Genomic DNA, 23,719 nt, shown 5'->3' with positions numbered 1-23,719 from the left:
TTTTTTATGGAATTGGGTGGCTTAGGCCATACTGCACCATCAAAATGCCCATTCTTGGTCACCTATAAATAAGTTATCATGTCAGAATGCAATACAATTAAATTAATGGACAAATTATATTATGTGGAACTTTATAAATTAATGTTTTATTTATAGACAATTATATACATTTGATTGGAGAAATTTAAAAATTTCAGAAATATCTCTGTCAGATGGCTAAAAGCAGTAAAATTTAAATGTTGTATATGAATAAAACATGGATAATCTATTAAAACATGAACTGTCTGAATGGTGTTGTAGTACTTGCAATGCATTTGCCTTCAGCATAAAACAATATGTAAGATGACTATGTTCTATGTTGAACCAAGCAAAAACAACTTCCTCTCTTTTAAATCCTGCACTGACTGTTTTGATTTGATTTTTAATGGTGCATAAGTAACTTAGGACATTATGCACCAAGTCCTGCACAGACTGGACTGCTAAATTACATCCTTAATCTTGTTTAATTTGTTTGAAATCTGTCCATACTAAGAATGTTGCCTGGAATATAGTTTGGTGCAGATTATTTGCCTATAGTCTTTATCAAGGGAGTGGCTGATTTGGTTTCAGCATCAGCCAGATCACTACGTCCCCCATCCCAATATTTGGAGTCCAGCAGAAGCAAATTTTTATTCCTGAAGAGAATGTAGTACCTGTTGAATCCAGGACAGAACTGGGTGAAAATTTTATCTCACTGATGACAAAGCCTGCAATAAAGTAAAGGAACTGGTATATATGCTGAAAGGATAGAATTCGTGGTATACCTGGCTCCTGGGCAACACGACGCTGTCACCCTTCTAACTAGTGGAAGAACCTGGCGGTTGGAAGGTATATAGGTATACTGCATTCATATCGATGGTAATCTGATGTCAGTATGGATAAATGTTGTTAGTTAACCGACTTTGAAAGAGGATGATAGTGAGTGTCCAACACATGGGTCACTCTATCGCGGTGGTGCTACAGAAATTGCACTATCCCCGTTCGACAGTATCAAGAGTGTATCAGCAATATGCCTTTTCCGGAATAACATCTCATCGTGGGCAGAGAAAGGTGGTGGATGAACGTGGCCATCGACATCTGTCTTGCACTGTTTCAGCCAACTGGAGAGCGAGAGTGGCACAAATCACTGCCGACTTCAACAAGGGAGGTGCTAGAAATGTCTCCACCAAGACCATCAGGTGATCATTATCCACAGTAGGTTATGGGAGCTGCCGACCAACAGTCCCATTGCTAACACCACAACACAGGACTCTACGCCTGAACTGGTCAAAAGAACAAACCCAACACCTCTCATGAGTACGAGTGATTTCTTTTGAGGTTATAATTAGCATCATGGCAATATTCAATATTCTTTACATTGTAGGGGTACAGCTCTAAAGCAGTGTTTGCAGGTTGGCTGTTAGATAGTCCACCAGATCAAACCTATTGTTAACTCTAGGTGGTATATGAATCAGCAGGTGCATAAACTTGATGCTTCCTAGTCTGCTAACTAGTGTGACTAGAGGCAGTCTGAGTAGTATGTGCAGGAAGCAGGGGGGGGGGCACTGTCAAGATCAGTGTGTTCCTGCTGTGTGCACACTATATCCAAAATTTTCATTAATTCATACGTCCCCCATCCACTTTTACTTTATGTACTGAATGCACCATGGAAGTCAAACTTATCTGAACCCCCCAAACACTTCCTTATTCATTTTACAAATATACATAGCCTCAGTTCCAATCTCAATGACATCCACATCCAACTAAAATCTTCCAAGCTCCACTTAGTTTTACCGACAGTCTCATTATAGGTTGTCTCAACCACTACTCATCTTGGTTGCCCTAGCTATTTTATGTATGTTTCCTTTTGCTTCAAATGTGGTACTTGTGCATATGTCCACTGTGATATTCTTTGTCAGAGACTTCCTAACTGGGAATTTCCCATTTTTTTCATCTCCTCTGGCTTAAAATCTATCTACCCCAATCTGTCAAATTGCAGGCAATTTACTGATATGGATAATGGGAACGTTGAGTGCGAGAAGACAGAGTTTGGTTATCAATGAGAACTGCTCTTCTTGGGACTAATATCATTAGTGGAGTAATCTAGGGTGCTGGGTCCATTGCTGTCTTAAGACAATGTCTAAGTTAGAATATGATAAATAAAAAATTAGTAGGGTGTAAGGATTTTTGGCCAAAGCAAACGAAAAACAGGATTTTTTCAAAATGCAGGAGTGGTTTAGAAAAAAAAAAAAAAAAAAAAAAACACCACAGATTTTTTAACTTACACTGCACTATAAATTAAGTTTCACTGGCAGAGTTCATAATTTATGTAAAGGCATAGGATTGTTTACCAGTGCAGCATGTTTTCAAACATTGGCTTACCTAAAATATTTCTATCTATGAATTTCTGTTTGGATTTTCTGTTAGAAATCAATTCATTTTGATTGCTTCAAGAAAGGCAGTTGCAGAATTTGCACTCTTCTGAAAAATGGCAGTTATGTTTTAATGCAGAAAAATGCAATACACTTGGGGAACAGCAACACCAAAATACTTATACAGGCACTCCTCGACTTAAGTAATACAGGCAACCCCCGTATAACACGGTACTTCTACAACACGGTTTGAGAATTGCGGCAATCCTCAAACAACACTGTACTTCTACAACAAGGTTTCGCTTTCTTGAGTTTTTGTGCTGGGAAAACCCTGCTATTATGTTAGATGTAATTTTGAATGTTTCCATTCCTTTTTGTGAATCCCTGCAGTTGACTCGCTAGTCGTTATCGCCTTCGTGATATTTTTCTAAAACACATTTCTGGAGGTCACTACCATAAAACAAAAACAATTTGCAGTTTCCAGTTTATTGGTCTTTTCTGTTAGTGTAATCAGTTATAAACGGGTATAAATTCAATCTTCTTGCATTTCTATAGTATGGATAGCTGGAATTCTGTGGGTTTCACGTTATTATGGTGAAATGTGTTTCCCCTTCCATAAAATATTCAATCATATAAAAAACATAAATAAATTTTCAGAAACTCATTACTCCATATCTCACTTGTGCATACTGTGTTTGTTGCAACTTGTGCTTGCTGTGTTCTTTGTTTTTAATTGCTTATCATTTTTACTGTTTTAAATTTTACAAAAAAAAAAAAAAAAAGTTAACAGAAATATCAATTAATTAGTATGTACGTATTACAGTATATATTAATTAAGCTATGTATGTAAGCGTAAATTTATTTTTATTTTGCTAACTGGAAAATATTCTTCTGATTTTCATGTATCATTTAACTTAGTTAATTGGTAAGGTAATAGAGTTAAATTTGTGCGTTATATCTAAGCAGGGGTCCACTGTATTTTGTTGGAAGATCCCTGGGTTAGATTTTATGCTATTGAACTTGTGCTTGTTTGAGACCATAAAGAATTGTTACCTCGAAGCGTGCAGATTGTAAGTTTTAAAGAGAGCAGAAGGTTGTTATTTGGTTTTTAGGAGCATTAGCATCTAAGGCCATATTGCTCCAAGAATATGTGGTGGTCATTCCCTGACCTTTCCGCATCCTCCGTATTTGGTGGGCACGGGCTCGAACCCCGGTCTAATCAAGAAGCGTGTGCTGCGCACTGCCACTCCTGCCCACCTGGCTACGGAGGCGCCAGAGCAGAAGGTACACGAAATCTAGATGCTGCAGAACAGATTGTGCTTAGCAGCGATGAAGAAGAAAATTAAATGAATGTACATTATCTGATATATAAGTCACAATTTGTAAGGTAAGACGTTTGCTCAGTTATTACTATTTAAGTCACTACTATTATAAAAATAATAGTTAAAATATTAAGTTATTACTACTATAAAAATTAAGTTTACGATAGTTATAAAAAAAATTGTGTATTTTTGTTAGCTTTTGGAACGTAACCTCCTTTTCTACTGGTGTTTAAGTCCCGTATAACACGGTTTCGCATTACATGAGATCTTGTAGGAACCAAACTACCATGTTATATGAGGGTTACCTGTACTCTACTTCTGCATATTGGACTTTATGTAAGTTTTTGCTGGAGGGTGCAAACTCAAAAAAAAAAAAATAAATAAAATAAATAAAAAATAAATAAATAAAATAAAAAAATTGTGGAAATGTATTTTGCCTCCCGAAGGAATAAATGAAGATATTGTGAAAATATTGCCATGTGAACCCAATAACGCATTTTTTTTTTTTTTTTTGTAATTCATTCCAAGATCTCGGAAGTTGAAAATTTCGCTATATAACTAAGCTATTTATCTTTCTAAAAGGTCATTTGGCCATTTTTATAATGGACCACTACCCTTTCATCGTTATCATATGTTCCGTTATAAGAATCAATTTTGAATGCCTTTGTTGATATTATTCTAAAGAAAGTTTCTGGAGGTCACGACCATAAAAGAGTAAAAACAATTTGCACTTTTCAGTTAATTGGGCTTTTCTGTTAGTGGACTATTATAAATGGGTAGTAAACTCGATCTTATTGCATTTGCAATAATCCTGATAACTGGAATTGTGTGAGTTTTTACGTTATAATGGTGAAATGTGTTTCCCCTTCACTGAAATCTTCAGTCATATAAAAAACAAATTTTCAGAATCTTCTCTTCATTCCTATTTACTTATTGCAATGGTGAAGGGAAAGTGACCAATGGAAAGTGCAAGTGGTGGCAGTGCTAGGAAATGAAACAAAATTGATTTAGAAATAAAGATGAAAATGGGTTAAGAAGTATGAAGCAGGACAAAGTTCATCATCTATTGCACCGGAATTAGGTCTCACTGCTTCAACAATGAATGCTATGTTAAAGGGCAGTACGCCTGTAAAAGATCATGTTAAAGGATCAACGCATTTAAGATTAACAATGATCACAAAACAGTGTTCAGGTGCTATATCGAAGATGGAAAATCTTGTCCTATTAATAATATGGATGGAAAATCAGATTCAAAAGCAAGTGCCCCCGAGTCTAATGGCCATTCAAGCAAAAGCAAAAGTATTTATGAAGATATTAAGCATAAGTACATTGAAACCCAAGTCAAGTTCATGGCAGGCAATGGGTGGTTTAATAGGTTCAAGTATCGCACTGGTTTCCACAATGTTAAAGTATGTAATGAAGTCGCAAGTGCTGATTCTGCAGCAGCAGAGATATTTCGTGATTTATTGGAAAAAACGCCTTCTAAATTCAACAGCCCTCAACCTCTGCAGCAGCATACTTATCAGCTGGAAACATTGATTCACCTCACAGGTGCCTAGTCCCAGAAGGCATGCTTAGGAAAAAATAATTTGCCTTTGTTCCCTTCACGAGTCTTGTTGCCCTTCTCTGTACTTGTCCTAGCAACTCTATCGTTCCTAAAATGAGGCCTCCAGACCTGTACAAAGTACTCTGCCCAAATTATCTAGATCCTGTTGCAGTAGCACACTGCCATTACTGTCATCCAGTTTATTGGTCTTTTCTGTTAGTGTAATCAGTTATAAACGGGTATAAATTCAATCTTCTTGCATTTCTATAGTATGGATAGCTGGAATTCTGTGGGTTTCACGTTATTATGGTGAAATGTGTTTCCCCTTCCATAAAATATTCAATCATATAAAAAACATAAATAAATTTTCAGAAACTCATTACTCCATATCTCACTTGTGCATACTGTGTTTGTTGCAACTTGTGCTTGCTGTGTTCTTTGTTTTTAATTGCTTATCATTTTTACTGTTTTAAATTTTACAAAAAAAAAAAAAAAAGTTAACAGAAATATCAATTAATTAGTATGTACGTATTACAGTATATATTAATTAAGCTATGTATGTAAGCGTAAATTTATTTTTATTTTGCTAACTGGAAAATATTCTTCTGATTTTCATGTATCATTTAACTTAGTTAATTGGTAAGGTAATAGAGTTAAATTTGTGCGTTATATCTAAGCAGGGGTCCACTGTATTTTGTTGGAAGATCCCTGGGTTAGATTTTATGCTATTGAACTTGTGCTTGTTTGAGACCATAAAGAATTGTTACCTCGAAGCGTGCAGGTTGTAAGTTTTAAAGAGAGCAGAAGGTTGTTATTTGGTTTTTAGGAGCATTAGCATCTAAGGCCATATTGCTCCAAGAATATGTGGTGGTCATTCCCTGACCTTTCCGCATCCTCCGTATTTGGTGGGCACGGGCTCGAACCCCGGTCTAATCAAGAAGTGTGTGCTGCGCACTGCCACTCCTGCCCACCTGGCTACGGAGGCGCCAGAGCAGAAGGTACACGAAATCTAGATGCTGCAGAACAGATTGTGCTTAGCAGCGATGAAGAAGAAAATTAAATGAATGTACATTATCTGATATATAAGTCACAATTTGTAAGGTAAGACGTTTGCTCAGTTATTACTATTTAAGTCACTACTATTATAAAAATAATAGTTAAAATATTAAGTTATTACTACTATAAAAATTAAGTTTACGATAGTTATAAAAAAAATTGTGTATTTTTGTTAGCTTTTGGAACGTAACCTCCTTTTCTACTGGTGTTTAAGTCCCGTATAACACGGTTTCGCATTACATGAGATCTTGTAGGAACCAAACTACCATGTTATATGAGGGTTACCTGTACTCTACTTCTGCATATTGGACTTTATGTAAGTTTTTGCTGGAGGGTGCAAACTCAAAAAAAAAAAAATAAATAAAATAAATAAAAAATAAATAAATAAAATAAAAAAATTGTGGAAATGTATTTTGCCTCCCGAAGGAATAAATGAAGATATTGTGAAAATATTGCCATGTGAACCCAATAACGCATTTTTTTTTTTTTTTTTGTAATTCATTCCAAGATCTCGGAAGTTGAAAATTTCGCTATATAACTAAGCTATTTATCTTTCTAAAAGGTCATTTGGCCATTTTTATAATGGACCACTACCCTTTCATCGTTATCATATGTTCCGTTATAAGAATCAATTTTGAATGCCTTTGTTGATATTATTCTAAAGAAAGTTTCTGGAGGTCACGACCATAAAAGAGTAAAAACAATTTGCACTTTTCAGTTAATTGGGCTTTTCTGTTAGTGGACTATTATAAATGGGTAGTAAACTCGATCTTATTGCATTTGCAATAATCCTGATAACTGGAATTGTGTGAGTTTTTACGTTATAATGGTGAAATGTGTTTCCCCTTCACTGAAATCTTCAGTCATATAAAAAACAAATTTTCAGAATCTTCTCTTCATTCCTATTTACTTATTGCAATGGTGAAGGGAAAGTGACCAATGGAAAGTGCAAGTGGTGGCAGTGCTAGGAAATGAAACAAAATTGATTTAGAAATAAAGATGAAAATGGGTTAAGAAGTATGAAGCAGGACAAAGTTCATCATCTATTGCACCGGAATTAGGTCTCACTGCTTCAACAATGAATGCTATGTTAAAGGGCAGTACGCCTGTAAAAGATCATGTTAAAGGATCAACGCATTTAAGATTAACAATGATCACAAAACAGTGTTCAGGTGCTATATCGAAGATGGAAAATCTTGTCCTATTAATAATATGGATGGAAAATCAGATTCAAAAGCAAGTGCCCCCGAGTCTAATGGCCATTCAAGCAAAAGCAAAAGTATTTATGAAGATATTAAGCATAAGTACATTGAAACCCAAGTCAAGTTCATGGCAGGCAATGGGTGGTTTAATAGGTTCAAGTATCGCACTGGTTTCCACAATGTTAAAGTATGTAATGAAGTCGCAAGTGCTGATTCTGCAGCAGCAGAGATATTTCGTGATTTATTGGAAAAAACGCCTTCTAAATTCAACAGCCCTCAACCTCTGCAGCAGCATACTTATCAGCTGGAAACATTGATTCACCTCACAGGTGCCTAGTCCCAGAAGGCATGCTTAGGAAAAAATAATTTGCCTTTGTTCCCTTCACGAGTCTTGTTGCCCTTCTCTGTACTTGTCCTAGCAACTCTATCGTTCCTAAAATGAGGCCTCCAGACCTGTACAAAGTACTCTGCCCAAATTATCTAGATCCTGTTGCAGTAGCACACTGCCATTACTGTCATCCAGTTTATTGGTCTTTTCTGTTAGTGTAATCAGTTATAAACGGGTATAAATTCAATCTTCTTGCATTTCTATAGTATGGATAGCTGGAATTCTGTGGGTTTCACGTTATTATGGTGAAATGTGTTTCCCCTTCCATAAAATATTCAATCATATAAAAAACATAAATAAATTTTCAGAAACTCATTACTCCATATCTCACTTGTGCATACTGTGTTTGTTGCAACTTGTGCTTGCTGTGTTCTTTGTTTTTAATTGCTTATCATTTTTACTGTTTTAAATTTTACAAAAAAAAAAAAAAAAGTTAACAGAAATATCAATTAATTAGTATGTACGTATTACAGTATATATTAATTAAGCTATGTATGTAAGCGTAAATTTATTTTTATTTTGCTAACTGGAAAATATTCTTCTGATTTTCATGTATCATTTAACTTAGTTAATTGGTAAGGTAATAGAGTTAAATTTGTGCGTTATATCTAAGCAGGGGTCCACTGTATTTTGTTGGAAGATCCCTGGGTTAGATTTTATGCTATTGAACTTGTGCTTGTTTGAGACCATAAAGAATTGTTACCTCGAAGCGTGCAGGTTGTAAGTTTTAAAGAGAGCAGAAGGTTGTTATTTGGTTTTTAGGAGCATTAGCATCTAAGGCCATATTGCTCCAAGAATATGTGGTGGTCATTCCCTGACCTTTCCGCATCCTCCGTATTTGGTGGGCACGGGCTCGAACCCCGGTCTAATCAAGAAGTGTGTGCTGCGCACTGCCACTCCTGCCCACCTGGCTACGGAGGCGCCAGAGCAGAAGGTACACGAAATCTAGATGCTGCAGAACAGATTGTGCTTAGCAGCGATGAAGAAGAAAATTAAATGAATGTACATTATCTGATATATAAGTCACAATTTGTAAGGTAAGACGTTTGCTCAGTTATTACTATTTAAGTCACTACTATTATAAAAATAATAGTTAAAATATTAAGTTATTACTACTATAAAAATTAAGTTTACGATAGTTATAAAAAAAATTGTGTATTTTTGTTAGCTTTTGGAACGTAACCTCCTTTTCTACTGGTGTTTAAGTCCCGTATAACACGGTTTCGCATTACATGAGATCTTGTAGGAACCAAACTACCATGTTATATGAGGGTTACCTGTACTCTACTTCTGCATATTGGACTTTATGTAAGTTTTTGCTGGAGGGTGCAAACTCAAAAAAAAAAAAATAAATAAAATAAATAAAAAATAAATAAATAAAATAAAAAAATTGTGGAAATGTATTTTGCCTCCCGAAGGAATAAATGAAGATATTGTGAAAATATTGCCATGTGAACCCAATAACGCATTTTTTTTTTTTTTTTTGTAATTCATTCCAAGATCTCGGAAGTTGAAAATTTCGCTATATAACTAAGCTATTTATCTTTCTAAAAGGTCATTTGGCCATTTTTATAATGGACCACTACCCTTTCATCGTTATCATATGTTCCGTTATAAGAATCAATTTTGAATGCCTTTGTTGATATTATTCTAAAGAAAGTTTCTGGAGGTCACGACCATAAAAGAGTAAAAACAATTTGCACTTTTCAGTTAATTGGGCTTTTCTGTTAGTGGACTATTATAAATGGGTAGTAAACTCGATCTTATTGCATTTGCAATAATCCTGATAACTGGAATTGTGTGAGTTTTTACGTTATAATGGTGAAATGTGTTTCCCCTTCACTGAAATCTTCAGTCATATAAAAAACAAATTTTCAGAATCTTCTCTTCATTCCTATTTACTTATTGCAATGGTGAAGGGAAAGTGACCAATGGAAAGTGCAAGTGGTGGCAGTGCTAGGAAATGAAACAAAATTGATTTAGAAATAAAGATGAAAATGGGTTAAGAAGTATGAAGCAGGACAAAGTTCATCATCTATTGCACCGGAATTAGGTCTCACTGCTTCAACAATGAATGCTATGTTAAAGGGCAGTACGCCTGTAAAAGATCATGTTAAAGGATCAACGCATTTAAGATTAACAATGATCACAAAACAGTGTTCAGGTGCTATATCGAAGATGGAAAATCTTGTCCTATTAATAATATGGATGGAAAATCAGATTCAAAAGCAAGTGCCCCCGAGTCTAATGGCCATTCAAGCAAAAGCAAAAGTATTTATGAAGATATTAAGCATAAGTACATTGAAACCCAAGTCAAGTTCATGGCAGGCAATGGGTGGTTTAATAGGTTCAAGTATCGCACTGGTTTCCACAATGTTAAAGTATGTAATGAAGTCGCAAGTGCTGATTCTGCAGCAGCAGAGATATTTCGTGATTTATTGGAAAAAACGCCTTCTAAATTCAACAGCCCTCAACCTCTGCAGCAGCATACTTATCAGCTGGAAACATTGATTCACCTCACAGGTGCCTAGTCCCAGAAGGCATGCTTAGGAAAAAATAATTTGCCTTTGTTCCCTTCACGAGTCTTGTTGCCCTTCTCTGTACTTGTCCTAGCAACTCTATCGTTCCTAAAATGAGGCCTCCAGACCTGTACAAAGTACTCTGCCCAAATTATCTAGATCCTGTTGCAGTAGCACACTGCCATTACTGTCATTAACAACCCTGCCAACCTTTGTATCATCTGCAAACTTCGACATTAAGCCTGATATACCTTCATCAATATCATTGATAAATATACAAGACAATAGTGGACCTAACACCGAACCCCGTGGGACTCCACTAATAACATTAGTCCACGAAGAGCAGCACCCATTGATTACCACCCTCTGTCTTCTCCCACTTAACCATCATTTTAGCCATTGTAGCAACTAAGCAAACCCTTAGCCATAATTATGAGAGCATCCTTGGACTCAGGGAAGGTTCCCACGGACTGGAGATGTGCAAATGTATCCCCAATTCACAAAGGGGAATCAAAGGGTGACACGAGTAATTACAGACCAGTTAGTTTAACTTCTGTTCCGGGTAAAATAATGGAGTCACTGGTTAAAGATGCATTGCAGAATCATCTAGACAAGATTGCAGCAATAATTCAGACACAGCATGGGTTTGTTAAGGGAAAGTCTTGTTTGACAAATTTGATAGGATATTATGATGTGGTTACAAAGGAACTGGATGCAAAAAATAATTTTGATATCATATATTTGGATTTCAGGAAAGTTTCTGACACTGTTGCACATGGAAGACTATTGTACAAATTGGAGCAGAATGGTAATTGGAGGTGATTGTCCCTCTGTATAAGGCAATGGTCAGGCCACGCCTTGAGTACTGCGTACAGGTCTGGAGGCCTCATTTTAGGAAGGATGTAGATTTACTTGAGCGTGTACAGAGAAGGGCAACAAGATTGGTGAGGGGAATGAAGGGATCCTCTTAAGTTCTGCAAATTGCAGTGGCTGGAGACTAGGCACCTGCGCGGTGATCTGATTGAGGTGTATAAGGCCTTAAATGGGTTGAGCACACTGAATTCTGATCGGATCCTTCCACTTGTTCAGATTACGAACCTAAGGGGGCATAAATTCAAATTAAGAAAAGACAGATGTAGAATAGATGTGCGGAAATTTGCCTTTAGCCAGCAGATGGTTAATTGCTGGAACAAACTTCCATCTGTTGTTGTGGAAGTTGATAGGTTGAATAAATTTAAGGAGGAACTGGACAGGCATTTGGAGGGAATGGTGCGATTTTTTTTTTTTTTTTGGCTGATGCTGCATAAGCTCATACACTTGCTTTCTTGCATCACATGCCACTACTACTACTACTACTCAAGGTGTGGCCTGACCATTGTCTTACACAAGGGGATAATCACCTCCTCATTCCTGTTCACAAAATTCCCATATATCATTGACAAGCCCCCATGACCTACCATGGCAACCTGTCTACATTGGTCAGAAAACTTCATATCTGACTGCACAATTACCCCCTGGTCTCTTTCATTCTCCACTACCCTGAGTGTAACACCACCTAGTTGGTACATTTCTCCTGGGTTACTGCTACCCATATGCAGTACTTTGCATTTGTCAATGTTAAACTTCAGTTGCCACTTCTCAGCCCATCTACCCAACTTTTCCAGATCCTGCTGCAGCATCATTACTGTTATTAACAACCCTCCCAACCTTTGTATCATCTGCTAATTTTGACATTAAGCTTGATATACCTACATCAATATCACTGATAAATATACAAAACAACAATGGACCCAACACTGAACCCCGAGGGACACCACTAATAACATTAGCTCACATAGAGCAGTATCCATTGATTACCACTCTCTGTCTTCTCCCACTCAACCATCCTTTTATTTCATTGTGTAGCAACTTGCCCTTAATACCATTCTGCTCCAATTTGTACAGTAGTCTTCCATGTGCAACAGTATCAAAAGCTTTCCTGAAATCCAAGTATATGATATCAAAATTATTTTTTGCATCCAGTTCCTTTGTAATCACATCATAGTATCCAATAAAATTGGTCAAACAAGACTTCCCCTCGACAAACCCATGCCGTGTCTGAATTATTACTGCTGTCTTGTCTAGATGACCCTGCAATGCTTCTTTAACCAGTGACTCCCATTATTTTCCCTGGAACAGAAGTCAAAGTAACAGGTCCGTAATTACTGTTTTCACTCTTTGATCCCCCTTTGTGAATTGGAGATACATTTGCATATTTCCAGTCTGTGGGGACTTCCCCTGAGGTACAAGGATGCTCTAATGATTATGGCTAAGGGTGTGCTTACTTCCTTTGCCACCTCCTTTAATATAACTGGATAGATCCAATCTACCCCAGGTGCTTTTCTTATGTTTAACTTCAACAGTTTCTCCTCCACTTTGCTCTCAGTTATTACAAAATCATTTTACTTCCTGTTAGAATTTGATAAACATCTTGTCCTCTCCTCCTTGAATAACTCCTCATGTGTGAATGTAGATGCAAATTACTCATTTAGTTCTGCAGCTATCTGAGAATGATCATCTACAGTCAAACCATTGATATCAAGTGGATCAATCTGATTTATCTCCTTCCTTTTGGAGTTTATATAAGTAAAGAAGTCTTTGCATCCTTTGTCAAAGATTTTTCATAATCTGCCTTCGCTTACCTAACCTCCTCTGTGACTTGATTACAGACTAGCTTTTATCTACCATAGGCTTCTTTGTCACCTGACAATTTATGTGCATCCTATGCATTTTTCTTCTCTTCCACGAGTCTCATTAGTTCATCTGACATCCATTTGGACCTAAACCTAGAGCAGTACTTCTTAGTTGGAACAAAAAGCCTAGTAGCTTCCAAAATTAGTTCCTTGAATGCTTCCCATTTAGAATTTGCTGTTGGTAACATCATCAGTTGGTCCCACTGTATAGAACCTAAAAAATCTCTGAGACACTTGTAGTCGCCTTTTCGAAAGCAAAAACTCTTCCCTTTACCCCTGATGGTAGATACATTTTTAATTAAATCCCACATCAGTACACTGTGATCACTGCCACCTAGTGGTTCCTTTATCTGTAAATTCTTAATGCATGAATAATCACTGCTGATAATCAGATCAAGAGTGTTACTCCCTCTTGTTGCCTCTTTAACATGCTGCTGTAGAAAACAATCATCCAATAAATCCACAAAAGCCTTGCTAGTGTACAAGTGACCAATCCACAAGTTCCAGTCTATATCTGGGAAGTTAAAATCCTCCATTATAAGACACTGATTCACTGGCCCACTATTTCTCTGTATAATTGTTCATTGTACTCATCAGAGTCATTAGGCCTAAAACAAGCTCCGACCCTCATTTTTGCTTTTCCAGTGCTTATGTCACACCAAGCTGACTCAACAACATTGCACTGTTCATCTATATCGACTGGATGCACTTCCTTAGATTTAATGTGTTTCTTAACTAACAGCATAACCCCTCCTCCCTTCCTACCCTGTCTGTCCTTCTTGTACACATCGTACTCCCCAAATTCCAATTCTGCATCCCTTATATCTGAGTGGCATCACGTTTTTGATATCCCAACAATATCTGCCTTGGATGTCTTAATCAGCACTTCAAATTCATCAAATTTATTTACTATACGCCTAGCACTGGTGTCCATGCAAGTATACATGCACTTGTTCTTACTCTTAGTTACTCTAACACAGACCATGTATTTACTTGTTTCACGACTCACAGCAGTTCCTGAAATCCCCAGCAACTGGCTTTCCAGGCTGCTGCTCATTTGAGTAGAAGCAGTGCAAGAATCTACAGACGACTTATACAGAACTATACAGACTTATCAGGAAAAAATAGGTCATACGCACCCAAGTTGAACTAAAAGGTTACAGCAATACTTCAAGAGGTCTTAGGACTGTATGCCCTGAGTTTAAAATTAGATATAATTCCCATATTTGTAAATATAACATTTAATATTTAAGCACTCTACTAAACAAATGTTTAACTTATATATACTCTTTAGCAGTGATAAGCATGAAAACAGAGCACTTACCAATAACTAATTTGCTAGTAAGATGTAATGCCCTGACAGGGCCTGCCCTTTCTCTCACTTCTCCACTGAGACTACCATCCACAACTACACGAGCTTCTTTGCGGTTTCTCTCCACTAATACAGAATGCCAATGATCATCATTAAGTTTATATGATGTTTCTACACTTACTCCTAAAGGACCATTACCTGCATGATACTGGAACTGTATCTGATCTCCCTCTAGAATTAAAAAGAAATTCATGTCCCAGTTAAGATATATCAAATATTGTGAGAAAAAAAAAAGAAAAAAAAGACACCATTTGCATAAAAGTACACCATATGTAGTTCTTAACTGGTTAAATTATTGTTTTCTGCTATTTAAATTAAAATTAAAAATGTAAGAACAAAAGAATGAAAAATATATAAATGAAAAGGGAATGTCATTCACATAAGGGGCAAAGGATATTATATATATATATATATATATATATATATATATATATATATATATATATTTTTTTTTTTTGTATAGTTTAAGTACAATTAGTAAAATAGGTAAGATATATTTCATATAGGATAAGCTGGTAGCTACTTAACCCTATAATAGCCATAACTAAGTAATAGTATACTTATAATATATAATATAATATACTTATAATATATTATAATATAATATAGTATACAGTGGTACCTTGGATTGCGAGTAACTTGGTCTACGAGTGTTTTGCAAGACGAGCAAAAATTTTTAATAAATTTTTAACTTGATAAACGAGCGAGGTCTTGCAATACGAGTACAGTCAGTCCTCGTATAACACGTGTTCACACTACACGTATTCGATCATACACGATTTATAAATACGCGAACGATAGCTTATATAACACGAACCGAATTCGCTTATGCACGATTCGCCTTTGTGTTTACAAGAAATGGCAATCGAACGCAGAATCACCCCAACCGAACGCAACACGATAGGAATGAAGAGAAGATTCTGAAAATGTATTTTTTTTTTATATCAGTGAAGGGGAAACACATTTCACCATAATAACTTAAAAACCAACACAATTTCAGCTATCAGTATAATCGCAAATGCAATTATATCGAGTTTACTACCAGTTTATAACAGATTCCACTAGCAAGAACATAACTGGAAATTGTTTTTATTGTTTTATGGTAGTAACCCCTAGAAATGCGCTTTAGTAAAATGTGAGGTGTTAATAGTGTATCTCTGCCTTTATGGTGTTGTTTATTCAATTGCTACATGCGCGCAGCTTTGTTTATGTGTATCAAGCGGGCCTCCTCATTTTGTAATAGTGCGAGCAATGAATGTGTTTAACGACAATGCAATGTCATATTTCCGTGAAATCCTCAAGAGGAGGCAAGTGTCATTGGAGAGGTTCCTTGTTAAAGTCGCGCAAAAAGAAAGAGTCAACAGATAGCAGTGATTCCGTTAGTGACAGTGAAAGTCGTCCTACCATAAATTCGATTGCTTTATGTATATTAAATTTAAATATTAAAAATATGAAAAGGTATGTATGTATTTTGTATTAATCATTTTTACAGTATATGAATATTTTTGAGTTTTGGAACAAATAATCTCGGTTTCCATGATTTCTTATGGGAAAATTCGCTTTGATATACGAGTGCTTTGGATTACGAGCACGTTTCCGGAACGAATTATGCTCGCACACCAAGGTACCACTGTACTTGTAATAGTATACATATAATAGTTAAGTAGCTACCAGCTTATCCTATATGAAATATATCTTACCTATTTTACTAATTGTACTTAAACTATACAAAAAATATATAATAAGACTGATGTAATGTTCTATCTAGATATGTATAGATGACATTAATTAGTTCTTGTTTAGTTAACTTTACATAAGTTATTTATTAATTTTCTACAATATATATATATATATATAAATATATATATATAGTAAGCTGGCCTTCAATTTGCTTTTCACATACAGGGTGTCCAAAAATCTCCTTTAGAAAGCTAAAAATGTTATTTAGCTAATAGGGTACATGATTTAAACCTGAAACCACATTCAGGTGATAGTGATTTCTTCAAGTTTTAATTACTTCTTTAATCAGTGATGCCATTATTTTTCCTGGAACAGAAGTCAAGCTTATAGGTCATCTGTAATTACTTCATCCTTTGATTCCTTTTGTGAAATGGGGAGAGATTGTCCCCATCTCAAATCTGTAGAGACTGCCCATGAGTTCAAGGATGCTCTCATAATGATATCTAAGGGTTTGCTCACCTCTTTTAATGTAATTGGACAGACCCAATCAGCTCCAGGTGCCCTATTTACTTTTAGTTTAAATAATTCCAATTTCTTCTCAGTTATCACAAAACCATTTAGCTCCCAGTTATAACTGTGTGCTTTTAGTATATTCATCAATAAAAACCTCTTCACAGGTAAATGTAGATGCAAAATATTTATTCAGTTTTTCAGCAGTCCTGAGCAGGATCACCAACAGTTACACCATTCATATCTAGTGGGCCTACGTGGTTCATCCCTTTCCTTCTAGTGTTAACATAAGCAAAGAATTCTTTGCTGCCTTTCTTTACATTCTTAGCCAAGGACTTATAATCTGTATTAGCTTGCCTGACCCTCTTAGTTACGTGATTGCAGACTAGTTGGTACTTATCGTATGTTTCTGTGCCTCCTACCAATTTAAATTGATCCCATGAATTTTTCTTCTTTGGTACTAGTCGCTTTAGTTCATCTGACATCTGTTTAGATCTAAACCTTAAATAGTATCTCTTATCTTGTAAAAAACTTAGTAGCTTTTATGATTACTTCCCATTTAGAATTTGCAGTTGGTCCCATTGAAGAGAATTTAAAAATTGTGCAGAACCACTATCACTGCCTTTAAGCAAAATCCTTCCCCTTTACCCTTGACAGTAGTTATATCTTTAAGTAGGCCCCACATCAATATATTATGATTACTGCTACCTAATGGTTCCTTTATCTAGATATTCTTAATGCATGAAGAGACACTGCTGACAATCAGATCAAAAGTACTGTTTCTCTCATTCTTTTCTAGCTTACTGATGTAGAAAACAGTCACCCAATAAATCCAGAAAAGTCCCAAAATGTATTGACGCTTTGTGGTCTCTAATGAAATGGACTCCTCCCAAAAGATAATTTTTTAATATAATTTTTATTCTATTAAAGTCCTCTCTACTACAGTAAACTGGTACTTCTTTTTTTAAAGAAAATCTCAAAGCAATGTGTATTTATATAATTTTAGATGCAACTTTCCTTAAAGCATCCATTGTGCAAGTAGATGCTATTGAGAGTGAATTACATCTGGCAGAAATCCTTATTAGTATTATCATATTAGTTATGTTCTCTATGACATAACAAGTCCAGGACAGCCAAAACTCAATTATGACTCCATTCCTTGTCTACAGCCCCTTGTTCTGCCCATAATATTCAGTAGTATTTATCAGCAGTATCAATCTATCAAATCATTTATAATTCCAATTCTTCTACTTCATCTCAGTCTCTTCCCAATCAACAAGATTGGTGAGGGGAACAAAGGGGTGCTCTTACCAAGAAAGGCTTAAGTTCTGCAAATTGCAGTGCCTGGAGAATAGGCACCTGCGAGGTGATCTGATTGAGGTGTATAGGGCCTTGAATTGGTCGAGCAAGCTGAATGCTGATGGGATTCTTCCTCTTGCTCAGACTAAGAACCCGAGGGGGCACAGTTTCAAATTGAGGAAAGATAATTGTAGAATAGATGTGCAGAAACGCCGTCCACTGTCGAGACGAGGGCAATTCTCACTGCACCTCCATCGTGCAGCAGCAAGCGACGGCAGTGCTCACTCCGCCGTCGTCCGATCTGGGGCAGTTTTCACACCGCCACCATCCACAGACCGGGAGCAGAGGCAGTGCCCGCACGCCTTGTTCCGTTCACTGAATTCAGGGGCAGTGCTCTTTGCACGTCGCCCAAGCCGTCGGCGCCACTCTTGCCACGTTCCGCTTCATTCAGTCAGGGAACGACCGTTCTGCTTCCACAGGGCGGCCAACGGGAGCGTCACTGAAGCCAGCCGGCACGCTACACGCGAACGTTGGACTGTCGCCAGAACGCGGGAGCGTCACTGACGCCAGCCGGCACGCTACATGCGAACGTTGGACTGTCGCCAGAACGCGGTAGCGTCAGCAGCTCCAAGCAACCACTACTCCCTATATATACGGGTGCGAAGGTCTTTAGGTTGCTCAGCCAAAGGCTTTTTTTTAAACTATTCAACGCAGGCCAATAATTTTAGCCTCATTCGATGCAGAATGTTAACGTCACACATAATTGACTGTTAAAAGTTACATTTTAAAAAATTATTTTACATTTTTTTTTACGAAAAAGACAAGGTTCACAAGCATTTTCAATGGTTTTTCGTGTATAATTTTTAAATTTCATTGAAATCTTCCGAAAAAAAAGAGCGGCTTTAATTAAACTCATTATTCCCCGTCGAATAGTATGAAAATATAAAAGAAAAAATAAGGAGAAATGCGAAATCGACGATTTCCGAGCAGCCTCTAGAACTAACTTTTGCCAATAATGCACGTTCATTTGAGATGCCTGTTCTCATCAACCGAACGAGGCAAATTCACGAAACAAACGGCATTCAAACCGAATAGTGATTCCCTTCACTACTAACAAGTTGAAAAAAGAGTAACTTTGACAGTTTTTTTGTAATCGGGAGAAAAAACCGGATTTTTCCAGTTTTTCCTGAACCGTTTTTAAATTTCGGGGGATATCTCCGTAAAAAAGATATATTTTAACTGTACTCGTCAGTCCGCATCGAATGACACCAAAATTTGTTCAGAGAAATGAAAGGGGGGAATCAAAAATCAACATATTGAGTTGCTATGACAGAGTGAAATGTTATGCAACAAAATGACACTGAAACAATAAGCCCAGAAATTACTGCTTCTGACTGTGTCACCCTGTGGTATCAGATTTATTAACAGTATGCTTTGCAAAGAAGCATTAGCTTCCTTTTGCAAAAGGCATTATCTTGAGTTTCTTAGTAACTGATTATGCATGCTTTTGCATCATGTAAGCAGCTCTGGATCTGGAGATCACATACCATCATAATGCACAGTTTTGTACGTGACATGTACTAAGACATATTTTACATGGCATGAAGTCTCCATTTTTTACCATGTTAAATGTGTTAGAGAACACCTTATTCTCTCTGTTTTTGTGGGTATCATTCAGTTTCTTTGGCACTTGCAAGTAGACATTTCTGTACCAAAATTGTTTTTTCACAATATTCTGAATTGTGTCAAAAGACAAATTGAAGTCTTTGATGATGTGCACAATTTGATACAATGATTCTCCTACATCATGACCTTGATGCACCAAATGCTCTCCTATGTCCAAGATGTGTGGAGGCAACTGAGCCATTGCCTGTTCTGCAACTATCAAATGCACTACACCATTTCACTTGTTTTCATAACATCACATCAATGATTCCATGATACATTACTGCTGGGGAATGGAAGGTATCCCTTTTTGTTATAAAAACCTAATGATATGGCAAACTTCCATCCTGGACTCCGCTGTCATTTTGAAACTAGCTCAGCACATTATATATAGTGTAATGGAAGTTATGCATGTATTATGACATACAGATTAATTTGCATGAAAACCAGTGTAGGTAACATTGGTTAGTTAGTTTGTTTGTTTGGGGATTTATTAGGTGCATCGACATCTGTGGCCATAGTGTGCCAATTGGTTAGTTTTCATGCAAATTGATTTGGTACCTTAATTTATAATACACCCTCATACTTATAAATGCTTTACCTCATTTGTATCAATGTTTCCTCATTTGTACTTACCAATCATCATAACTTTAATGAAGTCTGTTGGTCCTCTACTATGAATGAGTACTCCATTTTCAGCAGTAGTCTTGAACTGGAGGTATATATCTCCTGCATGCCCCATATCAAAAGTTGGCAGGTCAACAGTAGCATCGTCATGTCGGAATGTTATCACATTGTCAAACAATGCTGCAATTAATGCCAATATTAGTGACATCTTGAAAGTAAATATTTGCAATATATAAAACTGCTAATTTCATTATAGGTATTTAAACTAACCATACTCTTTCTAATGACTCCTGAATTGCAGTGTTTAGTAATTTTTTTTCTAAAATTACACATTCAGAAATGCTCATAATGCTAATTTAGTAATCCTCTTACTGTTTTGATCAGAGTATTCTGCTGTTCATCCACATGAATATCAAAATACAATGATCAAAACAATTAGACAACCACTGCACATTCTACTGGACAATACCCTACTGATATCCGCTGTGGCCACAATGACAGCACACATTTACAGGCTGATGTCTGTAAATGTGTGAATAAATTACATTCTCAAAAAAATACAGGCTAAGAACATACACATTCAGACATGCAACCATTTCATTAAATACTCAACCACGTTGTAGATGTATCTCATTTGTAAACTACAGCTGCAAAACACAACAAACCTGTCGATCATCAGAGTGAAGCATCTGAAAATAATACCTTAGATGGATCTGCCTGAGTCTATTGTTTGGAGAGTCACTTGGAGACTGGAGGTGGAACAGTCACAATGGCAAAGCTGTGGCATATTTGGGTGTGCTACAACATGTCATTAGCAAGTTCCGGAATCAATTACAGAACTTGTAATGACAAGTTTTGGAATTTATAAATGTTTCAGTCAGTTTATAAACATTTAAGTCAGGGTTACAGACCATCAAGTGCTGAGGCAAGACTGCATATGTGAACTCTGTGAGACTGTGTTTTACTGAGTGAATAACACTGTCTGTCAAGAAGAATAGTACTGTGTGCTCATCACAGAGCAATCTAGGTACAGCCTGAAGTATGATTCTTGTCAGGTCCTAGCAGGCGTGAAGGAGAAATCTGAAACAATCCCATGTTTGTACAAGAACACAGTGAGTTCGGTGGAGCTGAATTGATGGTATTGGGTGGCATTAGTCTCTGTGGCCATACAGACTTCCACATCAGCAATGTGACCCACAGCCCTCCCCAATGCTGATGCTGTAGGAAATGTTTGTTCTGGTGGATGACAGTGCTTAACCCCATAAGGTACAGCTGATCAACAATATGTTGGAAGATGTGCACATTGCCTGTATGGATTGGTCTACCTGCTCCCCCAACATGAATTTCATTGATGTATTGCAGTTAATTTGGACTTTTTACATGTTTTTGACAAACATTTCTAATGCCATTCCATACCAGAACTTAGCTTCAATTACATCATTAGGTACATATAAACACTGAACAAAAAATTAGTCGTCTGTGTAATTTTTTCAATCAGTAATGTATAACCCCTTCCTTTAGCATGAATCACTTCATTAATTCTCATTGGTAGTGATCCAATTAGATACCTTAAATAATTTATATCGATATTAGGCTATTATGAGAACAACTGAACCCATAATTCATTCAAGTTTTGCTGGATGCTATTACTGTGGTTCACTTTCTTCAGAATAGTCCCAAACATTCTCCATAGGATTAAAATTTGGCAACTTGGCTGGCTAATTTAAATGCCCTACCATTCTCTCATTTTTCTCTTGCCAGTTTAAAACAGTAGAGGCCCTTTGAACTGGACAGCTGTCATCTTGAAATATGGGAATATCAAAATCATGATTGTCCCTCAAATGTTCAGTAAAAGGTACAACCTGATCATTCGGGCTGGTATTTCAAGTAAGGGGACCTAGTTCATAATAGTTAAAACATCCCCAAAGCATCACTAACCTGCTGCCAGCTCGAATGACACCTTACACACAGTCTGGATACAATGTCTCTTACTATTCCAGTGAACTCAGTACCTGGCATTATTAGAGTACAAGCATCCTCCACTTAGTGATCTTAATTGGGGTCACAAAAACAGAGCACTAAGTGAATCTATGAGAGTTAAGGAGGAGAGATTTATCTATAGGAAATAACAAATAATTTTAATTGTTGGCATGACTAATGTTTCTGGCTTATTTTATTGTTTCTATATAACAATATTAAATGTAGCAGAAACATATTAACTTTAAATACATAATTTATGCAATAAAACACAAATACAGTATATGGTCAAGAAATGTGAGGAAACTTACCTTTAAATTAAAGAACCATATATTTATATTATTTACTTCAGTTTGTGATACTATTAATTTTCAATCATTCAAAATCATTAAATGTAGTGTAAATCTAGCACTTTCCCAAATCCTGTCTTTTTAGAATGTCCAATTTAGTTTCTAATGAAATTTTTTTCCAATAGCCTTCTTTGTGCTATTAGCACTGGCTGATTAAATGGATTTCTTCGAGGCCATTTTCAAAAAAGAAAAGTTGAAACTACCTACAACTACCTACACGGTAAACTAAAATCAATCACTTGGATGCAAACTGCACAAATGATATGTAAACCAGAACTGAGATAGAAATCAAAACTAAATTGAAAACAGCATCATTGAACAGTGTGCAGCTAAAAGCAACTCACTGTCAAGAAATAACAGTTCCTAAAGAGAATTTTTATAAACAATAAACTTCAGTTAATAGAATCCTAGGATGGGTGCTCACTTTCCCAAAACACTGATGGGTGGAAAAATGTACAAAGTTCACATTTTTTATAATATGCAAGAAATGGTGCACGTGACTGTAGCATTTTACAGTTGTGGACACAAAAAACTTGTGCCAGAACATATAGCTACGGAAAGTTAATACAGAGATGTAAATTATTCATGGGTGTGAAAAATAACTTTTGGGACAGTAAACAGATATCTTTTTAACGTTTTTCCCTGTCATATAAATTGGAATTTCAGGACTTCTAGTTTGGTTAAAAATTAGCCATTTTCTTGTTAATTACAGTATTGGTTAAAATTCAGTTTTTAACAGCAAAATCAAAGAACACACCTTTGAAGCTAATGGGTAACTTCCAAGGTGTTTGGAGCAAATAGCGTTATTCTGGGGGAACAGGGAACTATAGCAAAAAAGAGCTGAGTGAGCCACATATAGCAGAGGACAACTGTATAAGCATAAGTTGGATTTGTCAGACCACATTACAACTTTCCAGTTTTTGTGCCTCTTTTAGTCTACATATACTAAGCTTTTTTATGCATAGCTGTTAATAATGGTCTTTGCAAAGCTCCCTCAGAAATCAGCTGACGAGGTCCTCGGTTAAACTGTTCACAGCAGTTCTTGTTTTGTTTGAAACTTTTTTTTTTTTTTTTTTTTAAATTT

The 23,719-nt window shown here is 36.3% G+C and overlaps 1 protein-coding gene across 1 annotated transcript in view; it reads right to left on the bottom strand.

The window, feature by feature from the left end:
• Nrx-IV (neurexin-4) overlaps positions 1 to 23,719 on the bottom strand; it is a 405,554-nt gene that overhangs the window by 57,729 nt on the left and 324,106 nt on the right. Inside the window, exons 16-17 of the mRNA XM_090384064.1 lie at positions 20,318 to 20,488; positions 14,480 to 14,698 (exon numbers count right to left, since the gene is read on the bottom strand). Coding sequence (XP_090240190.1) covers positions 14,480 to 14,698; positions 20,318 to 20,488 — 390 coding nt within the window. The remainder of the gene's footprint in view (positions 1 to 14,479; positions 14,699 to 20,317; positions 20,489 to 23,719) is intronic.

This window comes from Mastigoproctus giganteus, chromosome 1 (genome assembly GCF_048544385.1).
Source record: "Mastigoproctus giganteus isolate SK-2022 chromosome 1, ASM4854438v1, whole genome shotgun sequence".
Lineage (NCBI taxonomy): Eukaryota > Metazoa > Arthropoda > Arachnida > Uropygi > Thelyphonidae > Mastigoproctus > Mastigoproctus giganteus.
The sequence above is the reverse complement of the archived record's forward strand: the minus strand, read 5'-3'. Positions and strand labels throughout refer to the sequence as shown.